This window comes from Schistocerca piceifrons, chromosome 5 (assembly GCF_021461385.2).
Source record: "Schistocerca piceifrons isolate TAMUIC-IGC-003096 chromosome 5, iqSchPice1.1, whole genome shotgun sequence".
Classification (NCBI taxonomy): domain Eukaryota; kingdom Metazoa; phylum Arthropoda; class Insecta; order Orthoptera; family Acrididae; genus Schistocerca; species Schistocerca piceifrons.
Window position 1 is genome coordinate 192,957,595 of NC_060142.1, and position 27,102 is coordinate 192,984,696.

The following is a 27,102-nucleotide window of genomic DNA, read 5'->3' on the forward strand; positions in this document are numbered from 1 at the left end:
ACCAACACAGGCAAAGAGAGTATTCATGACCAACAGAAATCAACTTACATTTATCAAAGACTTTAATTTGAGGAACAAATTTCAATGAATGTCCATCTGAAGCACAGAATTATATGGTAGTGAAAAATCATGAACAGTGGGAAAACCAGAAGCGTCTGAGGTGTAGTGCTACAGAGGTGAACTGACAAGAAATGTGGAGAGTTCTCCGTGGAATCGGTGAAGCAAGGAATTTATGGAAACACAAGATGAAGGACAGGATGATAGGGCATGTGTTAAGACGTCAGGGAATAACCTGCATGGTAGTAGGGATAAAAACTGTAGGGGAAGTGTGGAATACATCCAAGAAATAATTGCAAAAAATGATTCAAATGGCTCTGAGCACTATGGGACTTAACTTCTGAGGTCATCGGTCCCCTAGAACTTAGAACTACTTAAACCTAACTATCCTAAGGACATCACACACACCCATGTCTGAGGCAGGATTCGAACCTACGACCGATCCGATCGCGCGGTTCCAAACTGTAGTGCCTAGAACCGCTCGGCCACAGCGGCCGGCAAATAATTGCAGATGTAGGATTAATGTGCTGAAGATGGAAGGGTTAGCCCAAGAGAGGAATTAATGGAGGGCCACATGACGAAAAAAAGAAAAAAAGTCGAATGGACGTGAGCATAGACAGACTTCGATGATATTCAGAAATGGTCGGGTAACGTAAATGAGAATATTTGTTTCGAACGAGAAAGACAACTTAATCCTCGCGGAACTCTGTTGGGTAAAACCTGTATTCGAGGACGATTGTGCGACTATTTTGCTGGCAGCGCACATTATATGGGCAAAGTTAGAGGAGTTAGAGAGCGCACAAAGGGACGTTGTCATTTTTCCCAGACTGAAAATGCAAATGCAATAGGATAGAAACACACCACACCGGACAGTAAGTGCGATGTAGAATTTGAACAGTTCTTTGAAGTTGTCATCCACCTCGGGCTTCAGTACAACGAAAACAGATGACTGGCTACTCTCCTCACAGAGGAAGGCTGCATAATTGAGACACTGTTTTTTATTGTTTGGTGTCACAAAGAATATTTCTTGACTCGTTGTTCGCGAATAACGTACAGTCTCATTAGTGTGACCTCGGATACAAAAAAAAGAAAAACAAATAAAAAAAGGACTAGAAACATCCGGCTGCAAGTGCATTAGTGATTGCTTCGTCACGATTAGTAAACAAGACGGTGGAGTGCGTGCAACTATAAGAGCAGTCGCCAGACGCGCCAGACTCAACCTACGGAGCAGCTATGTCCCGCCTGACGCTCGTTGTCGTGCTCGCTTGCGTGGGGCTCGTGGCCGCCCAGACGCCGGTGTCGCAGCTGGGCCGCGTCGACACCGACGCGCTGCTGGCCGACTCCGCCAAGCTGGAGGCGCTTATGAAGTGCCTCCTCGACGACTCGGACGGCTCCTGCACCGCCGACGGAAAAATTGTGAGACGTAAGTGCGAGGCAGTGTAGTCGATACCCATCAATATCTGATAGATCTCCTGCTAACACTGGGGCAAGGGATACTGTGAGGTCGAGCATATCCTCACTCGGATGTACATCTATGCCTGCATATGTACTCTGGAACCCACTGTGAAGAGCACAGCAAAGGGTGTTGATCATGATGCAGTATGTAACCGCTTCGTTCCGATCCATTCGCGTTTAATCTGTCTGAGTAAACTTTCGCGCGGTAGTGGAAGTCGCTCCAGTAAATCAAACATACCTGTGACGATTCGTGCCGTCGTTCTTTGAATACGTTGTCAACCCTCTGCTACTTCTATCTGGTATGGGATCAGCGAACTTGAGCAATACTGCAAGATGTGACCCACAAGCGCTTTTAAGCTTTTTCCGAATATCCTACTAATGACAAGAAATCTGCCAATTGCCTTATATACAATTTAACTTTTGTGATGATTCCGTTTCATGTTCTTGTTGTTGCGGTCTTCAGTCCGAAGACTAGTTTGATGGAGCTCTCCATCCTACGCTATCCCTTGCGAGCCTTTTCATCCTCAAAAAACTGCAGCAACCCACATCCTTCCGAATCTGCTTACTGTATCCATCTCTTAGTCTCCCTCTACGATCCCCCCCCCGCCAGTCAACCCCACACTTACCCCCAATACTAAACTGGTCATTCCTTGATGTCTCAGAATGTGTCTTGATCCCTTCTTTTGGCCAAGTTGTGGCACAAGTTTCTTGCCTCTCCAATTTATTCTGTACCTCTTCATTAGTTACACGATTTACTTATCAAATCTTCAAAATTCTTGTGTTGCAGCGCATTTCGGAACCATCTATTCTCTTTTTGTCTAAACTGTTTATCGTCCATGTCTCACTTCCACACATGGGTACACTCCAGACAAATATTTTCAGTAGAGACTTCCTAAACTTAAATCTATATTAGATGTCAACCAATTTCTCTTCCTCAGAAATGCTTTTCTTGCCATTGACAGACTACATTTTATATCCTCTTTACTTCAGGCATCATCAGTTATTTTCCTTCTCAAATACCGAAACTCATCTACTACTTGAAGTGTCTCGTTTCCTCGTCTAATTCCCTTAGCGTCATCTGATTTAAGTCGACTACATTCCATTATCTCGGCTTCACCTTTGTCGATGTTCGCCTTATATCCTCGATTCAAGACAATCTCCATTCCATTCAACTGCAGTTCCAAATCCTTTGCCGTCTCTGGCAAAATTACAATGTCATCGGGAAACCTCAAAGCCTTTATTTATTTTCCCTGAACTTTAATTAGTACGCCAAATTTTTATTTGGTTTCCTGTTTGTTCAGTGTACAGGCTGACTGATATCAGGGACAGGTTACAATGCTGTGTCACTCCCTCATCAATCAATGCTTACCTGTCATGCCATTCGAGTATTTATAACTACAGTCTGGTTTCTGTACAAGCTGTAAACAGCCTTTTGATACCTGTATTGTATCCCTGCTACCTTCAGAATCAAAGAGAGTATGCCATTAAACAATGTCAAAAGCTTTCTCTGAGCCTAGAAAGGTCATAAACGTAGGTTCCCATTCCTTAGCCTACCTTCTAACATTAGCCGTAGCGTTAGCATTGCTCGCGTGTTCGCGTGTTCTCGAGGTCGTCTTCTACCAATTTTTCCAGTCTCCTGTAAAGAATTCGTGTTAGCATTTTCCAACCATGATTTGTTAAACTGATAGTTTGGTAATTTTCACACCAATCATCAACTGCTTTTCTTGGAATTGGAATTATTACTTTCTTCTTGATATCCAAGGCCTGTCTATACACCTTGCACACCAGATGGAACAGTTTTATCGTGGCTGGCTCTTTCAACGCTATCAGTAGACTGGCGGAATATTGTATACTTCCAGGGCCTTGTTTCGTTCAGAACTCTGCCATGTACCTGCCTCTGTCATTCCTTTTTACCAGTCCGTATTCACCTGCTCCTCTTCTTACTATCGAATTCCAGTTCCCTAACACTGTTAAATTTTCGTCTTCCTTAACTATCCGAATAACTGCTTCTACATTTCTTCAATCCCTTCATCATCTGCGAAGCTAGTTGGCTTATAAACTTGTACTACTGTGGTGGTTGTGGCCTTCGTGTCTATCTTGGCTACTATAATGCGTTCCCTACGCTGATCATAGTAGCTTACCAGCATTCCTATTTTCTATGCATTATTAATCCTACTCCTACATAAGCCCTATTTAATTTTGAATTTATAGCCCTGTATTCACCTGAACAGCCTGTCACCGAACATCACTAATTCCCACTATAGCTAACGTCAACCGATCAATTTTCCTTCATAAATTTTCTAACTTACTTGACCAGTTAAGGGACCTAACATTCCACGCACCGATCTCTAGAGTGCCAGTTTTGTTTCTCCTGATGACGACATAATCCTCAATAGTCCCCGCCCGGAGATCCGAGCGGGAGACTATTTTTCCTCTGTGATATTTTACCCATGAGGACGTCATCATCATTTAACTATACAGTAGCTCTCCTCGGGAAACGTTTCTTCTGTTGTTTCCCCTTGCTTTCAGTCGTTCGAAGTACCAACACAGGAAGACCGTTTCGGCTGATGTTTCAAGGCCAAATCAGTCAATAATCCAGAATGTTGCCCCTGTAACTACTGAAAAGGCTGCTGCCCCTCTTCAGGAAGAACTCGTTTATCTGGGCTCTCAACAGATACCCCTCCATTGTGGTGGCACATATTGTACGGCTATCTGTATCTCTGAGGAACGCAAGCAACCCCATCGACGACAAGGTCCGTGGGAGGGGGCTTTCCATTTCATATACAAACAAAGTGTTGGCTGATCCCAGCTGTAACTCATTCATATTGTACTAATACGATACAACTTTACCCAGTTTTAAGTGTGAAATTTTACATTTCTCTTCGGTTGAAGCAAGAGTCAGTCTACGCACCACCTTGAGATCTTATCAAGATCTCACTGTACATTTGTGCAGACAGAACTTCACTGAAGATAACTGTATCATATTCAAAAATACTGAGGTAGGTTTCCTTATTATCTGACACGTTATTAATATACAACCTGATCAAAAAGCGTCTCAGTACACTTCCCTGCGGCACATTTCTACCTCTGTCGACAACTGTCCATCCAAGATAACATGCTGCGTCCTGCTTACCAATAAAACACTAATTCAGTTTTCTTTGTTACTCCTTATTATCGTATTTTTCTTAATAAATGTACCGAATCAAAAGATTTTCAGAAGTCAAACCTACTGCATCCACTTGATTCGTTTTATTTATGGCTTTCAGGGTATCACGTACAAAAACCACGAGTTGGATCTCGTACGACTGACATTTTCGTAATCTATCGTTGCTGACGTGGAGAAGATTGTTCTGTCCAAGAAACCTCATTATGTTTTAGGTCAGAATATGTACTAGGAGTGTGCAACATATAGATGTCAATTTAACGTTAAACGACAGTACAGGAAATTAAGTCAAATAAAGAGAATATGTATTTCAATGTACGAGATACAAGAGGAGCGCCTAGTGACGGCCGGCCGAAGTGGCCGTGCGGTTAAAGGCGCTGCAGTCTGGAACCGCGAGACTGCTACGGTCGCAGGTTCGAATCCTGCCTCGGGCATGGATGTTTGTGATGTCCTTAGGTTAGTTAGGTTTAACTAGTTCTAAGTTCTAGGGGACTAATGACCTCAGCAGTTGAGTCCCATAGTGCTCAGAGCCATTTTTGAGCCTAGTGACGAAGCAAGCAGATGATGGCCGGGGTAGGAGGTCAAGAACTAAAACGAGTGGGCAAACGGGAGGAAGGGGGCGGCGCTTCATGTTAAGTTCTGTTGGTGGTCGATCATGTGACGCAGAGCCACAGGCACTGCCTGCTCAGAAATACACGTGTTCTAGTATAGGTGTGGATCACAAGGAGTGCGATCTGCTCTGCAGAACCCTCTAGCGTCCAAACACGTGACCTGCCTCCCATAGACGCTAATGGTTAAAACCGATGACTTGAACTTGCTTGTATTTTCAGCACAGGGCTTGAAGGCGAATCTTTTCAGCAACTTTAATCGGACTGAACTGCCTCGATGCTCTGGGAGAATACTTGTAGAGATCTGACTTGGCCTTTGAAACAAAATTTTTAAACGTTCCCTAAAATATTCCTTGAATCACTGCCACCTTCTAGACTACATCTACATATACATATGTATCTACATCTACATTCGCAAAATGCTAAGGGTGCGCTTCATGGTACCGTATATTATTGCTTGGTCCCAATTCAGTCACGTTTAAACTTCTGGAGGATAGTTGAAGTCTACCTTGAACCATCTGCCAAATTAAGCCCTTTCAGCATTTTGGGTACAGCTTTTCCGCTAACCAAACATACTTGTAACCTTTCGTACTTTCCTTCTTTCAGTAAGTTCTGTACCCCTAGTACTTCTGTTTTCTAAAGGCTCCATGTACTTCAGCAGTACTCCTAACTGGGACGCAAAAGTGTCTATAAGTAGTCATCTCTGTACAGTGACTGCATTTTCTTAGTATCCTTCCAGTGACCAGAAATCTGCCAACTCCCTTAGGTACGACTAAGCTTATGTGATCATTCCATTTCATATTCACAAATAGCTACAACCAGATATATGTATTGGCTGATCCCAACTGTCGCTCATTTTATATTGCAGTCGAAGGATACTATTTCATTGAGTCCTGTAAAGCGTAAAATTATACACTTCTGTACATTTAAAGCAAGTGTCAATCTAAGAACCACTTTGACATCTTATCAAGACCGACTGAACATTTGTGCAGCCAGTACTTCATTGAAATAGCTGCATAATTTCCAATAAGTATGACGCTAGTTGTTTACTTTTCCGTCAAGTTATTAATATACAACGTGATCTACATTGGTCTCAGTACACTCTCCTGGGGCAGCTTCTACCTCTGTCGGTAACTCTCTATCCAAGATAGCACACTGTGTCCTACATACAATGATATCCTGAATTCATTAACAGTTTTCTTTGTTACTTCTTGGTATCGTATTCTTAATAAACGTACTGAATCAAATGCTTTCCGAAAGTCAAAATTACTGCATCCACTTGATTGCCTTCACCCATGACTTTCAGGATGTCGTGAAATAAGCTAGAGTAGGATTTAGTACCACTGACATTTCCGTAATCCATGGAGAACCTCGTTATCTTCGAGAACCTCGTAAGGTTTTAATTCAGGGTAAGTTCTAGGATTGTAAAACGGATGCGATCCAGTTCGACTGGACAATAATTACGTTGATCACTATTGCTACCCATCTTGTAAACACTTGTGAATTGTGGTTTCATCCAACCAGTAGGCACAGATTTTGGTTCTAGGGATCTACAATACAATTATACTTAATGTTGGAGCTTACTCAGCTGCAGATAGTGTATACAGTGTGACAGATATTCCATCCAGCCCTGGTTTCTTGTTTCATTTAGTGTTCTCAGCTGGTAAGCAATGCCACTGACACTGTTTTCTATGTCGTGTGTGCAGTGGTTCAAGAATTAAACTGGCGTAGTAGTCATGTGTCTTCATTTGTATACAATCATTTGAAAACGATATTCATATCTCTGCTTGTGCTCTGTTAACTTCAGTTTCGGTTTATCTGTATGGCCACTAAGTGCCTAGCCACTGCCAATCTACGTATAAGACCAGTCTTTCTTTTGGTTTTGAGATATTCAGTAACATTCATCTGTAGTAGTCATTGAAGACATCACGAATTGCTGATTTGCACATATTACGCAGCAGTCGGTGTTTCTATAGAAAATTTTTCACAGATATTGTGTATCGTGGTGGTACTCTGCCGGCATAATCTGTACGGTGTTATTCACTACGGGCACCATTCTCTGCCATGGTCTAATCTCTGATTTCACAGTTTCCTTTGTCTGACGCCACATGTATTGGTCCTGTATACATAGAGAAGGGTCGCACTCAGCTTTTGCATCTATTGTTGCGTCATCTTTCAAAAGATTTGTCACCGTCTTTGACTTCTTCCTTTCATGGCCTAAGAAAATTACAGCGTTTTCTAGTCTTTTTGTTGTTGTGAGACATCAGGTTGTGCTTTCTGCAGCGTTTGTAAATACTACGCGTTCTACATCTTTAAGTGTTGCGTAATGTATTGAAGCTATTTGGAGGATATTGTTCAATATTTAGTCTCAGTATTTTATTGCGAGTAAAATTCTGTATGTATTGTAAATGTAGTTGCATAACACGTGGAAAGTTAAGACACACTTTGTCGGTCGTATGGTATCCTGTACCTCTAAACGGAAAAATCCCTTCTATTATGGAACATGCCATATTTACATTCTCAACAATTTTTCCTGGCTTGAAATTGGAAGCTTGTGCTAACTGCCGAAAGTTTCAAAATGTTTTTAACATGTAACTGGGTTTTTCCTTCTTCATTCTGTTTCAGATTATTGCACAGAAGAGTAATAATGTAACAGATAAACAATTAAATACAACACGAGTATAGAAACAGTTTTAAGTTTGAATACAACATTTTTTACTGGTTGCATGACCACGTTGCATCTTGGAACATCTTTTTTTTATTTTTGGAAAACCTTACAATTCCGGAGTGATTTTTGTAATTTCAGAAAAAGACTGCATCACAGCTGGAGAGCCCATGGAAGAAACGGAGAAGTCACGTTGTGTACATTTCTCAGGGGAGTCAATTTAAACTTTCAAGATTACAAAAAATTCATAAAACTCTCCAATCGAGCGTAACCAACATAATCAAGATGCCAAATTTGGCGACTGTGCAGGATGAACGTTAGAAGAAATAACAATTGTAATTATATGATAAAAGAGACACTACACGCAAAGCAAGTACATGTTTACCACGAAAGGAACGTCGTAAGTCTATCACTTATGGCTTGGCGTCCGTCCGTTTTTTTTTAACGTTGGAAGTTATTTATTTTTTTAGTCCTGGATTTTGGCTTATTATGTGGTAGATTGGAATAGAAATTTCTTACAGATTTACCACACAACTGTTTAAGTTCTTGAATGCTGCGTATTTGGCCATATGGTATTGGCAGGAGCTCTGAAAATATACTCCTAGAATTAGTAATTTGCAGAACTGTCGTGTTTACCTTAGAAAAAAGTTTGATACTGTAAAACACTTACCATTACATGCTCTGTGAGGCCACATGAAAATATCAGTGTCCTGCGATTGATTCTCAGGTTGCACGTCTAATTGTAGACCAAGAGAAGGCACCAAACCTACTGATGTCCAGGATCCACTGCAAGGAATCACTTATTTAAACAGCTTACCTTCCTTCACAACCAGAGTATCTCAGAGCGGTCGTGTCTTGAAACGATACTTCAATTTGTCAGAAGGTTTTCAAATATCATAAAATTTCTTCTTGAACTGGAATGACTTTTTAATGCCTTGGATTTACTCTTACGGTTTGAAAAGCCGTCTTTTGGTAATGTTGCAATAATTTCCTTTTTTATCAAATCAAAGTTTTTATCGCATTCCGCGTAAGAGCTCCCTCTTGAATAAATATTGTTTTGACAGTGTCTAATCTGTTAGCGGTACGAACAAGGTAATGAAGGTGTAAATACGGTATAGTTCTTAATTGTGTCCTGAGCAAGAATCAGAATGTTACAACAACCCATACCCTTGGGTCCAGGATTTTACTCACATAACTGTGCAAAAAATTTCCAACTTCATTGACACTTTATTTTCCTCTCCTTCAGCAAAAGTATGAAATACTGCATCACTGCTGGACATTTTATGAAGTTTGAAACTGCAAAACGGTAAATTCAGGAAATGCAATGAAGATCTGTTAGCAAATAAGATTTTCTTTCATGGTATCATTTCGTTTGTTTCATTCAATGCATCGGAAAGAGCAGTCTCTTGCACTGTAATAGTCATGACTAGGCCTTCGACGACCAATTAATGTCACAGAAATGGAGCTCGATTCAATAGAAAGATCGGTAATTGCAGTTACCTAACAAATTTAAATTATTGATAAGCTATCCCTTCGTTGGGTTTTATTTGTTTTAAATATTGGAGCAATGAGCATTTGTAGTCTCTGCCTAAGTAAAGAGACGTTTCTCTAAGGTCCCTACGAAGATTGATTAACAGATGGCTTCTCACCTTTATCTTGAGACGATCCACATATTTTAAAGATCCGAAAAGAACCACACTACGATCACATTTCAAACTAAACCCAATGCCAGTAAAGGGCAACAACAAAGACTAAGAAACACAACCGGTTGCATTTGCAGTAGCAACCCAACTAACGTAGAATGCGTACTGCAAACAGTGGAAGCAAACCTTGGTCTTGCTCCATTCTTTCCGTGGAAAGACCAGCTTAGGTCGTTCTTTCCGTCCCAGTAGAAGTAAAACATCTTACATATCGATGACTTACCACTTTATTTGAAAGTCATTTCAACTGCCTTGTAGTACCGACTGCCGGCCACATCTCATTTTCGAATTAAACTGACTTACCCGTTTTTTCCGTGAGTTCTTCACATAAACTGAATGCAATCATTTCAGAATAGAATAATAAAACATATTGAACTGGCTAGAGGAGAAAGTCTGAGAAGGGTTCCAGGGTACTCTACTCTCCCAATACGTGTCATCACCTGGACGCCCAAATAACCCGTCCTGTATCTCTCAGTAACCTCTCTACTTACGACAACGTTGTGCGGTAGATTCACTTCATAATTTTAACTTGGAAAATCATTTTATAACATCATGTTAAAAGTTCTTCTAGTTTCTTTCTTTTTCCTTTTTTTCCACTATCCTAATGGTAACTATCATACAATGCTATGCTACTTCCATAGGCTTTCACGGTCGTTTTCGTGAAAACCAGACCAATATCTGACGTTAGTAGCGTTCTTATATGATGAAGCCATTCATCGCTGAAGCAAATGACTTTTGATTGTTCTTTGTTTTGTTCATACTGTTTAGAGAAAATTATTACACAGCGTTCTCCTACGGTTTCTTCCTCAAATTCAACGCTAAACACTCCCTGTTTTCCGCCCGACTACTCTTCCTCACCTTAACCGTAGTTTCTTTTAAAGTTAACTCTTATTCTGTACATTCCACGTAAGTCCTTTTCCGTTTCCGTTTATTTCTGTCGGGATGGCTATGTGTTCTCCAACTCCTTGCATTTGTATTTGTTCCGAGGTTTCATTCCTTTTCTGAAATTAGCTACAATGTGTTTAATTGTTTCACCAACATAAAATATAAGCATCGTTAGAGATAGGATGAGGGCCTGTCTTGCACTCTTCTCAGTAGTAATGCATCTTTCTTAGCCTTCCAGTTTGATTTTGTAAGTAGGCAGATTCCTCGTCCATCTTTTTATTTGAATTCCATTCGTCTCAGGCTGCCGAAACCCTTTTCAACATTTTCATGGGCTTTCGCGACCGGCATCACATTCAGTAAAGTTCTTGCAGACTGTACAGGGTAGACGTTGGTATTTTTACAATATCACACAGACTACAGCCCGTCGGGGTTTTATTTCGGCCTTAACATTGTGAATTCTCGGCTGGGTCGGAGATTTTCTCCGCTCAAAGACTGGGTGTTGTGTTGCCCTTGTCATCATCATTTCATCCCCATCGACACGGAAACCACCGAAATGACGTCAACTCGAAAGACTTGCACCAGGCGAACGGTCTACCCGACGGGAAGCCCTAGCTACACGGCATTTTCATTCATAATACTCAACCAGGTGCTGATTGGATATATTTATCAAATGGATGATTTTAATAAGTGGTTCTGAAGCATTATGCTCGAGTGTCGTATACAACAGTGTTAGGGGATACACTCTGTGGGTCGTTTAAGGAAATGGACTCACATTCGGGATTAGTAGAATTAAGAATCCCGTCTGGCCATTCAGATTTAGTATTTCCGTGATTTACGTAAGTGGCCGGATCGGCAGATTTTCTTTGCTATCCTTTTTACTTATAATTCGTCAGTAATGCTTTACAATGCATTTAACGGAAAACATAAAACCTCAAAGATCAGACAAAGATTTTTCCGCTTTCCTTCCCTACAATGGGATTTTCAGTCAAATATCAGGTGAACTAGTAGTGTGACATAGGGAGTCCCAATTTGGAATTTCCGGTTCCAACATTTGCCCTGTAACTTACTAAAACCGCCTGAAAATGTTAGTTGTACATATGTCACAGACAAAATACATGTAAATCTAGTGCGCGTGCAATGTATTTATTTTTGTGTATGCAGAGGAAAGTCGACGATCTTCTCGGCGTGTGTACACTAGCTTGCCAACTTCTGCTTAACTCTGTCACATGTAGTTGACAGCGTAAGCGAAAGGCAACTAATGATGTTCACTGAAGCGAAGGCAACTTCTCTGTTAGAGTTTATACTGATCTGATGAAACGGTGTGCTTATAGCAAGAGTTTATCGGAAGCAACGGATCGTCTTATATGATTGAAATTATAGACAACTCGTCAATTTTTTTGTGAATAGTTTGCGAATAGAGAACACATAATCAGTCAGCATCAGTTCCAACAATTTTTCTTGGAGTTATGGAAATTGTGTTGTGCTTACAAATCACTTCTTTTTTGGGTGAGCGAGCAATCCCTTTGTACGAATCATCAGCGAATCCACCAACATCGATGCTGTCAATCTGGGAACACTAATTTCCTTCCAAAGCCTCAGAAGGCAATGGGAACCGAACCGATGCCATATTTACTAATTTCCAGGTAGAATACTATTAAGATCCGTTGCGCCGTCTCGAAAACCAAATCATGCTTAAGTAATGACAGACGAGTACAATTGTGTCAAAATAGGAAGCATAAGAAAAGGAAATGTTGTTCTTGAACAGGTTGTTGGAAGGACTACTGAACAAGGGAAAGCCTAAGTACATGGCGCTAGACTTATCGTAATGTTCAAAACATCTACTTCGTTAAGCTTTCTACCACCATGCTTAGAAGTAATTAAAAAACCGGAGAATCCCTTCTGTTGCACGTAAATAGTCGGGCAAACATCAATTGCTGACTCATATGCTTGATAGCCTCGTGACAACCTATGTGAGAGGTGCTTTAGGAGGTAACGTACAAGCCGACCCCTTTCCTGAGAAAGAACTGAGTAGCGTCCTCCTTTGCAACTTCCAGAATAGAAGTTCTCGCTTCAGTGCATTCCTTTCGGACTGCAACTACATGAGAAGACAGCATTTTTTATGGAAATAACTTCCTTCGTTCTACAGTCACGTGTTATTCTTTACGCAAGGACAGCCGCGCGGGATAACCATAAACCTGATGATTGTGCAGTGCCTCTCATCCACTCGTTTATTTATTCATATGGTTGCTGTTTTTCCTGAAACAACTGCAGATGTCCATTCTAAATTTTTAGCTTCGTGCAAGTAACGTATCCAAAACTCAAAGTTGTTAATGTAGGTGACATTTAAAAGTAGTTACAGATAACATTCCTATGCAGCTGCTCGAAAATACTTAGCAACACAAAAAAAAAAAATTAAAATCAAGATCTGTAAAGATAGAATACCAGTTATTTATGAGTACAATTACGGGAACTTTCCCGACGGTATATCGAAATGAAATACTGTAGACTGTTAAGAGATGCCAAATTAAGGATTGTAGTGAATAACTGTCGTGAAGTATTGTTCCCAATTACTACTTCGAATATTATATACACAGCAAGCTTTATACTGAAGGGCATTATGCTCTTTTATACGTCTCTTATATTTACATATACGTCTTAATGTCAATACTTACGCACTTAAATCACGAACAACAAAAATTAAAAAATTCGTAGTCTGCTATGAGGAGCCCTTGATAAATATCATGTTGTTGTTGTTGTTGTTGTTGAGGTATTCAGTCCAGTGACTGGTTTGAGGAAACTCTCCACTCTTATTCAATCTGTGCAAGATTTTTCATCTCCGAATAGCTATTACAACTCACATACATTTGAAACTCTTACACCATGTATAGAGAAAATTCGAAATACGATACTTAAGTTTTGCATGTGTAATTTCTAGAACTCCTCCTTTATGAGCTTCAACATGTACTCACCTACACTGATTCTCCGTCAAACGTTATTCACAACTTCTCATGACAGTGCCGAAGAAATTTGGAAAAGCTATAAATATGTGGTCGTCATTTTTTTGTTGAATCCAGATAAGTTGCTGCAGTGGCCACTGGAAAGGAAACAAGCTATCTACCGTTTATTTTGATAAATTATTTGATAACGTTCTGCCGTTATAATATGTAATTGTAAACTGCTGCCAGCAATTCACGAACAAAATCAGTATATTGAGGTGACTTGGTTGAATGTGTGGAACGAAATAAGCTAACTGGCTACTTTATTCTGAAACTGATACAAAACTCCCTGTTCATTGTTATGTAACGTAATGAGAGATTTAGAATTGTGGCAGTTATCGATAACGCAATTGTAACTAACGCTTTCTTATTGAGGCAAAAAGTTCTGGGGGCAATGAATGCAAATTTAAATTACAATACCTGGCTTTACACTGATTTCTTGTCTAACATTTTTATATGAATTTCACTGTTTGTTGAATATGTAAAAGGTAGCATATTTTTGCTGTATTTCCCATGAAGGAAAACATGAAAAGAAATATGTATTGTGCAAAGAGTTTATCAGCTCCTTAGACTGTAGTTTCATCTACACATGTGTATAGTAGTACTATGATATTATTAAAATGGTGATGTGAACTTTTTCTTTTAACGTAGGCTTGTCTGAGGAGACTGTAAAAAATAACTGCGCCGGCTGTACCGAACCTCAGAAAGCGGATATTTTGAAGTTCATGGTGTACATCAGCAACGAGAAACCAGAGTTCGTGACGAAGATGAATTCCAAGTACGACCCTACAGGAGAATTCCGCGCCAAGTATGGAGACGCCTACAGGGCTAAGGGTGTCAAGTTTTAAAATTCGTAGGAGCACCGAGACACCATTAATGCCATCAGGATTCATACTGGAATTGTACATGTAATGTGTCTCTCTATGTAAACATTGATAAACATTTTGAATATTCTAACGTAGAAAATACTTGTAATTTTTTGCTTTCAATAAATTCTTTTCATATTCATTAAGCCTCAGACTGTGTGCACAAGGCGTGTCTAGTGGAATAACGGATTTAACCATTTGCAAATAACTTAACGCTGAGCACAGTAAAACTTATATCTTAAAGATAAACCCAGTTACATACTGAGCCCTTTAGAAATAAACGAAAATAAACCACATTAACGTGATATATTCCAAGTGAAATGTTCGGAGCAAGGTAAATCTGAAAACAGCACCATACTTTGTAGAGTGTTGCTATACAGTACGGACCCGATGGAATTCAGTTAAGGAACTTTAGTCTTCATTAACTCATGTAAGAACGTGTCTCTATGTGTAATGTACTTCATGTAAGCAAAACTGACATGGTTTATCATCACTCGGGGAACTGTTGTCGTAACCTGCCAGAAGGGAAATCAAACGTATTTTGTGCCGATTGGTTGAGAAATCGACGTGAGTGACTCATCTAGTCGCAACAATAGCGGATATACATTTTTATGGCAGTTAAAGTAACAAATCATGGCTGTGACAAGACTGTAGGCTGGATATCTGTGCAGTATAATGGTGTTCGAAACATAGGAACGAAACTAACTTTCACTTTTGTGTCACAATCAGGTAACATAACTCGCTGAAACATGGACCACACACAGAACAAACAGCTACCCTATAGTACAGAAGTACCTAAAAAAAAAAAGAATACGCAATGATGCGAACAGAAATGGCGGTTTTATTAAAATACAGTAATTACACTACTGGCCATTAAAATTGCTACACCACGAAGATCACGTGCTACAGACGCGAAATTTAACCGACAGGAAGAAGATGCTGTGATATGCAAATGATTAGCTTTTCAGAGCATTCACACAACATTGGCACCGGTGGCGACACCTACAACGTCCTGACATGAGGAAAGTTTCCAACCGATTTCTCATACACAAACAGCAGTTGAACGGCGTTGCCTGGTGAAACGTTGTTGTGATGCCTCGTGTCAGGAGGAGAAATGCGTACCATCACGTTTCCGACTTTGATAAAGGTCGGATTGTAGCTTATTGCGATTGCGGTTTATCGTATCGCGACATTGCTGCTCGCGTTGGTCGAGATCCAATGACTGTTAGCAGAATATGGAATCGGTGGATTCAGGAGGGTAATACGGAACGCCGTACTGGATCCCAACGGCCTCGTATCACTAACAGTCGAGATGACAGGCATCTTACCTGGATCGTGTTGCCACGTCTCGATCTCTGAGTCAACAGATGGGGACGTTTGCAAGACAACAACCATCTGCACGGACACTTCGACGACGTCTGCAGCAGCATGGACTATCAGCTCGGAGACCATGGCTGCGGTTACCCTTGACGCTGCGTCACAGACAGGAGCGCCGCGATGGTGTACTCAACGACGAGCCTGGGTGCACCAATGGCAAAACGTCATTTTTTCGGATGAATCCAGGTTCTGTTTACAGCATCATGATGGTCGCATCCGTGTTTGGCGACGTCGCGTTGAACGCACATTGGAAGCGTGTATTTGTCATCGCCATACTGGCGTATCACCCGGCCTGATGGTATGGGGTGCCATTGGTTACACGTCTAGGTCACCTCTTGTTCACATTGACTGCACTTTGGACAGTGGACGCTACATTTCGGATGTGTTACGACCCGTGGCTCAACCGTTCATTCGATCCCTGTGAAACCCTACATTTCATCAGGATAATGCACGACCGCATGTTGCAGGTCCTGTACGGGCCTTTCTGGATACAAAAAATGTTCGTCCGCTGTCCTGGCCAGCACATTCTCCAGATCTCTCACCAATTGAAAACGTCCGGTCAATGGTGGCCGAGCAACTGGCTCGTCACAATACGCTAGTCACTACTCTTGATGAACTGTGGTATCGTGTTGAAGCTGCAAGGGCAGCTGTACCTGTACACGCCATCCAAGCTTTGTTTGACTCAATGCCCAGGCGTATCAAGGCCGTTATTACGGTCAGAGGAGGTTGTTCTGGGTATTGATTTCTCAGGATCTATGCACCCAAATTGCTTGAAAATGTAATCACATGTCAGTTCTAGCATAATACATTTGTCCAATGAATACCTGTTTGTCATCTGCATTTCTCCTTGGTGTAGCAATTGTAATGGCCAGTAGTGTACACTTAAGTCACCACAGTTCAGGATGACTGGACATGGTTATTTATAGGGTGTGTGGTCCCCATGGACCATGTATGTACATGTTCGACAACATGCTCCCATCTGGCCACGGCGTTGGTAACTTCTTGCGGCAGGGTGCTCCACTCCTCCATCAATGCAGCTTACAACTACTGGATGGCCTTTGCTTTATGTGGATGTCCTGCAATACATCGCCCCAACGTATCACAAACGAACTGCATAGGATTTAAGGCGGGGGCCACTGGCAAGCCAGTCCACTAAACGAAATCCTGTCGTTCCAAGAGCTGCTCCACCTACGCTGTTCGATGCGGTGGTGTATTTTCATCCACAAAAATTAAAAGGCCTAGACCATCACTGAAAAGATACAATTACGTGGAGGACTACAGTGTTTCAAGAACGTTGACTGGTGATTGTATCCTGTTCAAAGCTTTGGAACACAGTAAGACCGTGCAACATTATGTATCGCCAGTCCGCAGCACAATAACCGACAAAACATGATGTTCGACAATGTTCCTGGTTGCCTTACGTGTTCCCATCTCTCACCATACGACGGTACGTCCAGCATTGTCGAAAATGATCGTGTTGGTTGTGAAGGTGCTGCATTGTGTGCCGACATCCAGACGTTTGGTCACGGTACAATCGCACTGCAGTCCTCTCCCGTGTACGGTTTTTCAGGGGTTCATATGGCCCTGACGTGGAACAGGGTATATGAAGGAATTCTCTGAACGAGAAGACGTTCGGCGTCTGGCCTGGCCTGCCCGTCCCCACGACTTAAAGCCGATTGATAACATGTGGGAAGCGTTGGGGAGATGTACTCTAACACGTCCACAGCTGTCAACCGCGCTACGCATTATCGCAAGAATTCCTTACCAACCTCGTGGCTAGCAACGGGTCACGTTACAGAGAGCGCATCATTGCCGTGCACGCTGACCACGCACTCTACTAAGAACTGTCTCTCGCATTTGTAATTTCCAGAGGACGATATCAATTTGTGGTGACTTCAGTGCAATTATTGCCTTTCAATAATTGTGTCATTTCAGTTCGTATCATTGTGTATTTCTTTCAGTTACCTTGCGAGGTGCCGATGTGGAGAAGAGTTTGTACCTCTTTAATTCAGACGAATTTGGCATGAGAACGAGACATGCACTCAACCCCCTGCTTATCTACCAGCTAATTAATTATGCACACAACGGTAACGGAAGGAAATTATGGTGGACCCTGCTAATTGGTAAAATAAGGAGTGCACACTCACAATAATTTAATTAAAATCGTAATCTACTCAGAAAAAAAAGAACTTTATGATAATTAACAGCAGGAAATGGGATTCTGCATGTATATACGAAATGATATACGGATTAAATATTACAGTGAGATTTATTATACATCAGAACATAAACGCACATGATTATCGACGCAAACAGTAGGTTAAAGGATAGGGTGTACTGAACTATTATGAGAATAAGAGTTGGCTCGAGAACAAGGGGCTCCTACTCTCTGTGATGGAATAGATTGACGATAGTGATTGGAGATCCTAACGAATCAAACATTAATCTCCTGACTATATAGCAGTATCGCAATCAGTAGTGAGAGCTCAAATGGGATCCACATGAAGAAACAAGCAAGGTGGACTTATAGCAAAGCGAGCGCGCGTGCTGCTGAGGGATTCAGTATAAAATTGATGAGGTCCTACAATGCCGAGCCACAATATGCTGTACAAGTACTGCAATCTGCAGCACATGTTTGGTAGGCAGCGCCCTGATAATGTAGGAGCCGACCTCTGCCCGGCGGCAACTCTGTCTCAACCCCTGGCCTCGAAGGCTCTCTGAGAATTCTAAGTTCCTCCAAAAAAGCGCGACCAAGTCGGAAGACTGTCCGACTCCGACGAAGATCAGATCCCAAATCCTACTGCGATGCGATGTAAGAGTAAAGCCAGCATTGCTCAACTCCCTACTCTCCTCGAAAACCGCGAATCAGCATTCACTGCTGATTCCAAAACTCCACCATACTGTCTCGGATCATCATTCGCGCCAATAGCGTTCCCTCCAATTTCGAGCAGGGCTTTATGTCGTCAACTAGCCTCAGTTTAAGTTGGCCAATCATGCCTCTATTATTCAGCTGAGGGCACTGAACTTGCCATTTGACCACCTATGAAAACAACCTACCTAGACCACAGGCCATCCAGCGCCAGACAGTCACACCCAGCAAGGCACGGTCCACAAGTATTCTTAGAATCAAGAGGAAAATGCAGTCAGTCGGTTCCAGGAATCTTCGTTCCGGACGCGCCGGAACGGTAAACACATAAACTGCGGCGACACTAAGACGTCTCGCAGGTCGTTTCGCCCTGCATACAATAGCAGAAAGCCGAACGACGTGTCGTTCTGCCAGGCGCTTAAGCCCATTCTACGAATCCCTCAGAATTCAGGGAAGTGTAGCCCCCAACCGAAAATGCCGTGTGCCGCGTCCTCCGACGCTTGCCTCACACAAGCCAGCCAGAGAAGTAACCCAGCACGTATAGGAATCATGTGAAAAGTTACTCTCATTACAATAACCTTATTCGGTCTGTTACTACCGTGCAATGACGTAGAACATTAATGAAATTGATGAAAATGAGAGAAGACATGCAAAAGAGGGCATGGAACCTGTCAACCTTCTGCACTACAGTTCCCTTCTGTGCTACGGTGTAGCTATTCTTTCTGTGTACATTCCAAGTTTCATCGTGCTATATTACTTGACAGTGACGCATTACACAGACGTTCGTTTCCTCCTCATGTTTTGCACCTCAGCGTTCCTTTTCTGGGAACAATATGCGAAGTTCTAATCTTCAGACCACACAAACAGCGCTCTTTCCCTGATAACGTGATTAAATTCTGCTAATGGGACTTTAACAATCGTTTTTCAGTAGCGAGGCCATCAGATCTTCATTCCTTTCGATACTACAGTATGTTTTTTTACCTAAAAGAACATGATGATCTTGCTTTACTTAAGACACACACGCAGCACGCATCTCGGATTTTCAAATTAGGGATCCACCTGTGTAGATGTGAAGTGGGTTCGTCCATCGTAACTCTAAATAGTCTGAGATAACTAGTTATGCCACATACTCACACTGAAAATCATCATACTGCACTAGAATACCGACAGTCAGGATGTGATGGTCACATCTGAGTATTAGCATTAGTAATGACTCCTATACAGTGTTGCACAGCCTGATACTTTCTTCACACTTGGTTAAGATGAACGTTAGTCTCATGGATTCTGTTATTGCAGTCTATACGGAATTCATGTGACCGTTTGGTAATTGAAAGAACTGTATGGGCTAGTCTCTCTGTAACCTGACAAGTTAATATCCTTGTTCTGATATCCAGGGGCATTTCATGAGTTTCAACCAAACAGCACTTACGGACCTTATTTTCGCTACACCTAGCTTAAACTGAGACAGCGGTACTGTGGCCTATCCATTTTGTCAAACTGTATGATGTTGTAATTACCGAACAAACCGTACCTGCTTCTAATTTGAAATTTGCACGCAGCCAAAAATTTTGCGGGATGGACTCCCCATAAAACTGAAGTGACCCATCGTATGACGTTTACTGCCTGATCACACGAAACTATTAAAGCCTGTGTGTAACATCTGTGTGAAGTTTTATCAAATATCAAACAAAAAAGGGGTTGTGTACTTTTATAGGCATAAATGTGTACAGATTATCATTATCCTGGAAAAGTATATGTGAGTATGGTGCTAGCTATTAATTTGTGCGTGATATAGAAGCCTACTGCCGACTACTGCGTTGCGAATAAGGACAACCATCAGCTGTTGAATGAAATGACGATAGTGAAAATTTGGGCTGCATCGGACTCTAACCCGAATTTCTCACTTACCGCGAGCGGTATCCTTACCATTTGGCTATTCGTGCGCCCCTCACGTCCAGACCCAAATTTCCGTAAGTCGTCAACTAAGCGTCTACGACCTGTACTCGTACATCCATTATGTATATTCCCGTACAGGTGAGACGTTGTACTTGAAAGCCGCTTGCCCAGTATCAGCAAATAAATACGCTAGTCCATCACGCGTCGCTGACGACATAGGGAAGTTTGAGTCTGGCTGTACCTCGTGCACGGACGGCCAAATTGTAAGGCGACCGCTCGCGATAAGCATGAACTCGATTCCGAGTCCCAGTCCGACACAAATTTTTGTTGTCAGCATTCCATTCTCCAGTGGATGTTTATCCTTATTCGCAATTGCGAATTCATGTATTTCATAACGGCTGCACTCTCTTCGCACCGTAATGAGAATAACACAAGCACTGCAATGTCGTACTGCTGGATGTGTTGGTGTTTTTTCATTGTATTTTACGCAGGTAAATGAAGCAGTCGTTCCATACACAGTCTCTTGCTACCGTGGTACAGGACTTCCGATGAAAATTTCGTATTCATCAGGTGATTGTCTGAATAATGATAGTAATCAAATGAAGTAAATTCCTTATTTCTGGCGTTCATAGTATTTCGGAAATTTCTATGTGCATCTACTTTACGGTCAAAGATGAGAGAGTGAGAGATTTACGTGGTCGGTCACCAAACCTTATATTCCATACTACTTCTGAATAAAATACCGAAACACCTTTTACTTCATAGAACTTGAAACTGTTCCTCGCAATCAGTCCTCGCAGTGACACTGGAAGTTTCGAGAGCGTTTTGTAGTGGCTACTGATCTGGAATCTCATGGTTCCCTCTGTCAAAATCCTTAATTTAGTTTTCCGTAGTCGCTCTAAATCACTTCAGTCTAATGTATGGGCAATTGATTCGGTAATGGTAAGGTCGATATTTCCCCTTTTGTCCTTCTAGAGCTGACCTTGGTCTCGTAGAAAAACTCTGGTGTTAAAATTTTGGAGACTAGTAATTTTAATTTTTTATTTTTTGTGGTTTCTATTTTATTTGTATGCTAGAATTCTAAAACAGACATAAAGTATTCAGCGAACGCTGTTCCTTCAGACTAACAAGTGTATAGAATAAAGAATCGAAGAAACTGGTACACCTGCCTAACATCGTGTAGGGCCCCCGCGAGCACGCAGAAATACGGCAACACGACGTGGCATGGACTCGACTAACGTCTGAAGAAATACATGAGGAAATTGAAACCATGAATCCTGTAGGGCTGTCCGTAAATCCGTAAGAGTACGAGCGGGTGGAGATCTCTTATGAACAACACGTTACAAGGCATCCCAGATATGCTCAAGAGGAAGTGTTTGAATTCAGAAGAGTGTTCCTGGGGTCACTCTATAGTAATTCTGGACGTGAAGTGTCGCGTTGTCCTGCTTCAATTGCCGAAGTTCGTCAGAATGCACAATGGAGATGAATGGATGCAGGTGATCAGACAGGATGCTTACGTACGTGTCACCTGTCAGAGTCGTATCTAAACTTCTCAGGGGTCCCACATCAATCCAACTGCGCACGCCCCACACCAGTACAGAGCCTCCACCCGCTGAACGGTCCTATGCTGACATGCATGGCCCATGGATTCATTCGGTTTTCTCCGTACCCATACACGTCCATCCGCTCGATACAATTTTAAACGAGACTCGTCCGACGAGGCAACATGTCTCCACTCATTAACAGTGTAATGTCGATGTTGACGGCCCCAGACGAAGCGTCAAGATTCGTGTCGTGCAGTCATCAAGGGTACACGAGTGGGCTTTCAGCTCCGAAAGCCCAAATTGATGATATTTCGTTAAATGGTTCGCACGCTGACACTTGTTGATGCCCCAGCATTGAAATCTGCAGCAATTTGTGGAAGGGTTGCACTTCTGTCACCGTGAACGATTCTCTTCAGTCGTCGTTGCTCCCGTTCTTGCATGATCTTTTTCCGGTCGCAGCGATGTCGTAGATTTGACGTTTTACCGGATTCCTGATATTCACGGTTCACTCGTGAAACGGTCGTGCGGGAAAATCGTCCCTTCATTGCTACCTCGGAGTTGCTGTGACCCATCGCTCATGGGCCGACTATAACACCACATTCAAACTCACTTAAATCTAGAAAACCTGCCATTTTAGCAGCAGTAACCGATCTAACAACTTCCCCAGACACTTGTCTTATATATGCGTTGCCGACCGCAGCACCATATACTGCCAACCTTTGTATTTCAGATTTCAGTACGCATGCGTATACCAGTTTCTTTGGCGCTTCAGTGTAAGATTTGAGGAATGTTGTGAAGCTGCCGCTTCATTGGCCTACATTAATTAGATAATAACATGTTTTCAAATTTGCGTGAGGCTGTTGGATCGCTGAACAGACAATCATGAAAGTCACACACACAGTTCCACTCCATACGAAAACTTCCACCTAATGAAACCACGAATAATATGAACTGCTGATACCATGAGTATATGTTATACAAAAACTGCGCGTAAAAAACAATTTTTATTTACACCCTCGTAATTAAATCCCACTTAACTTTTATCATATGAGAACACTTTCATAAATATTTTATTGCAATAGCATAGCATAGAGGAGAAGATAAATTTGTGGCATTTGACTAGAAGAAGGGATCGGTTGGTAGGACATATTCTGAGGCATCAAGGGATCACCAATTTACTATTTGAGGGCAGTGCGGAGGGTAAAAATCGAACAGAGAGACCAAGAGATGAATACACTAATCAGATTCAGAAGGATGTAGGTTGCAGAAAGTGCTGGGAAATGAAGAAGCTTGCGCAGGATGGAGTAGAATGGAGAGCTGCATCAAACCAATCTCTGGACTGAAGACCACAACAACAACAGCATATGATAAGATTCTTTGGAAGACAGTTGCTTAGAGCGCGATGCAGTCGATAGGACGCGATACAAATTTGATGCAATCAGACAAATCGCACAGCAATGAATTACACAATAACCTACAGTAATACATGGATAGACGACAGGCCCGAGAGAGTCCGAGACAATAAGTAAAAGAGATCGGTGGTCTGCGTACCAAAACATCAACAAATAGCCGCAAGAAGACCATTCACTGTGATATGAGGGGACGTCAGCCCTCTAAGACAGCAGAGGCTTGGAGTCAGAGAACGAGAAAGATTCTATTCCAAGTTCAGTCTTGGAGATACTGGTCGTGGGCACAATGCGTTTCTAGACTGCAGTGAAAGCAGACATCTGTAGAAGCCAAGGAGCTGACGGAACAAAAATAAGAGAAGGAGAGGCCTACCGGATGCTTTGGAAGTATTGGAGAATTCGCAGATTGCCATATGAAAGAATATCTTCGAATAAAAACTTTTTTGGCGAATACGTTTGATAATTTCTTCGTAGAAATTATAGCAGAACTGCAACGAAAATTGTAACACAATTTCACTGGAACGGTGAAGAACCTGAACTGATCAATCGGATGTATTGACAAGCTAAACACAAGAAGAGAGAGCATGCTAGGGCGACACTTCAAAGTTAAATTGCAGAATAGATACACTGACGTGACTAAACTCATGGGATAGCGATATGCACATATACGGACTGCGATACTACCGCGTACATAAGGTATAAAAAGGTAGTGATTTGGTGGAGCTGTCATTTGTAGCCGGCCGGAGTGGCCGTGCGGTTCTAGGCGCTACAGTCTGGAGCCGAGGGACCGCTACGGTCGCAGGTTCGAATCCTGCCTCGGGCATGGATGTGTGTGATGTCCTTAGGTTAGTTAGGTTTAAGTAGTTCTAAGTTCTAGGCGACTGATGACCTCAGAAGTTAAGTCGCATAGTACTCAGTGCCATTTGAACCATTTTGTCATTTGTACTCAGGTGATTCATGAGAAATGTTTCCGACTTGTTTATGGTCGCACTACAGTAAATGACAGACTTTGAACGCATGGGGCATTCAATTTCGCAAATCGTTTGGGAATTTAATATTCACAGATCCACAGTGTCACAAGTGCGCTGAGAATACCAAATTTCAGGCATTACCTCTCACCACGAACAACGCACCTGCCGACGGCCTTCACTTAACGACTAAGTGCAGCGGCGTTTGCATAGTGTTGTCAGTGCTAACAGACAAGCAACGCTGCTTGAAATAACCACAGAAATCAACGTCGGACGTACGACGAACTTACCCGTTTGCACAATGTGGCAAAATTTGGCGTTAATGGACTGCGGCAGCATACTAACATCGCGACATCACATGAAACTTCTCCCCTTGACTCGTGACCACGTCGGTTGGATCCTAGACCACAGGAAAGCCGTGGCCTGGTCAGATGAGTCCTTATTTCATACGGTAAGAGCTGATGTTAGGGATCGAGTGCGTCGCAGACCCCACGAAGCCAAGCACTGAAGATGTAAACAAGGCTCTGTGCAAGCTGGTGGTCTACATGGAATGGATTGTGTCCTGGCCGGCCGGAGTGGCCGAGCGGTTCTAGGCGCTACAGTCTGGAGCCGCGCGACCGCTACGGTCGCAGGATCGAATCCTGCCTAGGGCATGGATGTGTGTGTTGTCCTTGGGTTAGTTAGGTTTAAGTAGTTCTAAGTTCTAGGGACTGATGACCTCCGAAGTTAAGTCCCATAGTGCTCAGAGCCATTTGAACCATTTGACTGTGTCCTCCGCTCTGTTGACTGGAAATCGTTATGTTCGGCTACTTGGAGACCATTTGCAGCTATTCATGGACTTCCTATTACGATACAATGATGGAGTTTTTGTGGATATCAGTGCGTCATGTCATCGGGCCACAGTTGTTCGCAGTTGCTTTGAAGAACATTCTGAACATTTGGTGCGATTGATGTGGCCGCCCATACCGACCGTCATGACTCCTATCGAAAATTTTTCAGGCGTAATGGAGAGGTCAACTCGAGCACAAAATCTACATTGGAAACACTTTCGGGGACGTCTAAAGAGGCAGCATGGCTCAGTATTTCTGCTGCGAACTTGTTGAGTCCAGAATGAGATTTTCACTCTGCAGCGGAGTGTGCGCTGATATGAAATTTCCTAGCAGATTAAAATTGTGTGCCGGACCGAGACTCGAACTCAGGACCTTTATTGAGTCTAAGATACGTCGAGTTGCTGTACTACACAGGACAAAAGATGATCCGTAGGTGGTATTTGGAGGTATCCCATCTTTTGTCACTGAGTGTACTTCAGTGTTAGATTGCTGGTTAGACAGATCAGCTCCGAGATCGCTAAACTCTCAGCTTCTGATCGTTACCCCCGTGAAACCAGACGTCCAACTCTGGCTGCTGCGGAGAGACACGCACACCCGTCGCACACACACCACGCAGCCGCCTTTGACCGCAGCATCATCGCTCTGACATTGTACCGAGCAATCGGATTTACGAGTTCTCACCATGAGCACGCGACACACATATCCCTGCTACAACACGCTCTAATACATTACTGTCACCGTCCACCTTACAATGCTCCATTTCTCCCTTAGTAGCTGTAATTAAAACAATCCCGTGAGACTTTTGTTGACAAAGGGCTTATTTCGTTACTGGTGATGGAAAGGCATTAAACATTTTGCGACAGTCATTTGAATACGGTAACCTGCGTTAACAGTCGTGGTAAAAAAAAAAAAATGGTTCAAATGGCTCTGAGCACTATGGGACTTAACATCTATGGTCATCAGTCCCCTAGAACTTAGAACTACTTAAACCTAACTAACCTAAGGACAGCACACAACACCCAGCCATCACGAGGCAGAGAAAATCCCTAACCCCGCCGGGAATCGAACCCGGGAACCCGGGCGTGGGAAGCGAGAACGCTACCGCACGACCACGAGAAGTCGTGGTCCAACCTCTTCTGTTAATGAAAACAAATTTTGTGACGTTGTCCACTGACACCCCTGAAGCTTGCAAACCTAATTATTTTGTCACTAGCATATTTCACAGTCAAGTCCAATTACATGGCAATGAAAGACAAAACAAAAACAAAAAAAAAACAAAGAAAAGGACTCGTCACATAACTGGGGCACAGCGGAGGAGCCGATGTAAATGCCGTCACTAGAATGCTCGTTGTGACATACCCGCAAAACCAACATGACTGTACAGTAACTTTCTCTCAGTTAATAGCACAGATATTACTTTCCGTAAAACCTTTAACTAAAGTCTGAGTGTATGTAAATAACTTCGTTTGCTGTATAGATAGAGGTGTGAGATAGCGATACGCACATATACAAGAAGCGACAGTGTCGCGTACACTAGGTATGAAAGAGCAGTGCTCTGGCGCACCCGGCATTTGTACTCATGTGACTCACGGGAAAATTTTTCCGACATGCTTGTGGCCGCACAACGGCACTTAACGGACATGAACGCAGAACGGTAGTTGGAGCTAGACGCATGGGAAATTTCATTTCGGAAATCGTTAAGAATTCAATATTCCGGGATCCACAGTGTCGAGAGTGTGCCAAGAAGACCAAATTTCAGACAATGCTCCCCCACGGACAACGCAGTGTCCAACGGGCTTCACTTAACGACCGAGAGCAGC

At 42.5% G+C, this 27,102-nt stretch overlaps 1 protein-coding gene across 1 annotated transcript; it reads left to right on the top strand.

The window, feature by feature from the left end:
- Window positions 1–1,264: 1,264 nt before the first annotated feature.
- LOC124799272 (ejaculatory bulb-specific protein 3-like) lies at window positions 1,265–14,541 on the top strand. Its single transcript, XM_047262837.1, has 2 exons — window positions 1,265–1,480; window positions 14,181–14,541. The coding sequence occupies exons 1-2, from the start codon at window positions 1,291–1,293 to the stop codon at window positions 14,375–14,377; spliced, it is 387 nt and encodes a 128-aa protein (XP_047118793.1). The 5' UTR covers window positions 1,265–1,290; the 3' UTR covers window positions 14,378–14,541.
- Window positions 14,542–27,102: the final 12,561 nt, after the last annotated feature.

What these genes read in the sequence shown, in the direction of transcription:
- LOC124799272 (XM_047262837.1), top strand. Translation starts at nt 1,291, where the DNA reads ATGTCCCGCCTGACGCTCGTTGTCGTGCTCGCTTGCGTGGGGCTCGTG. An exon ending in CGACGGAAAAATTGTGAGAC is followed by an intron (nt 1,481 to 14,180) that starts GTAAGTGCGAGG and finishes CTTTTAACGTAG; the next exon opens with GCTTGTCTGAGGAGACTGTA.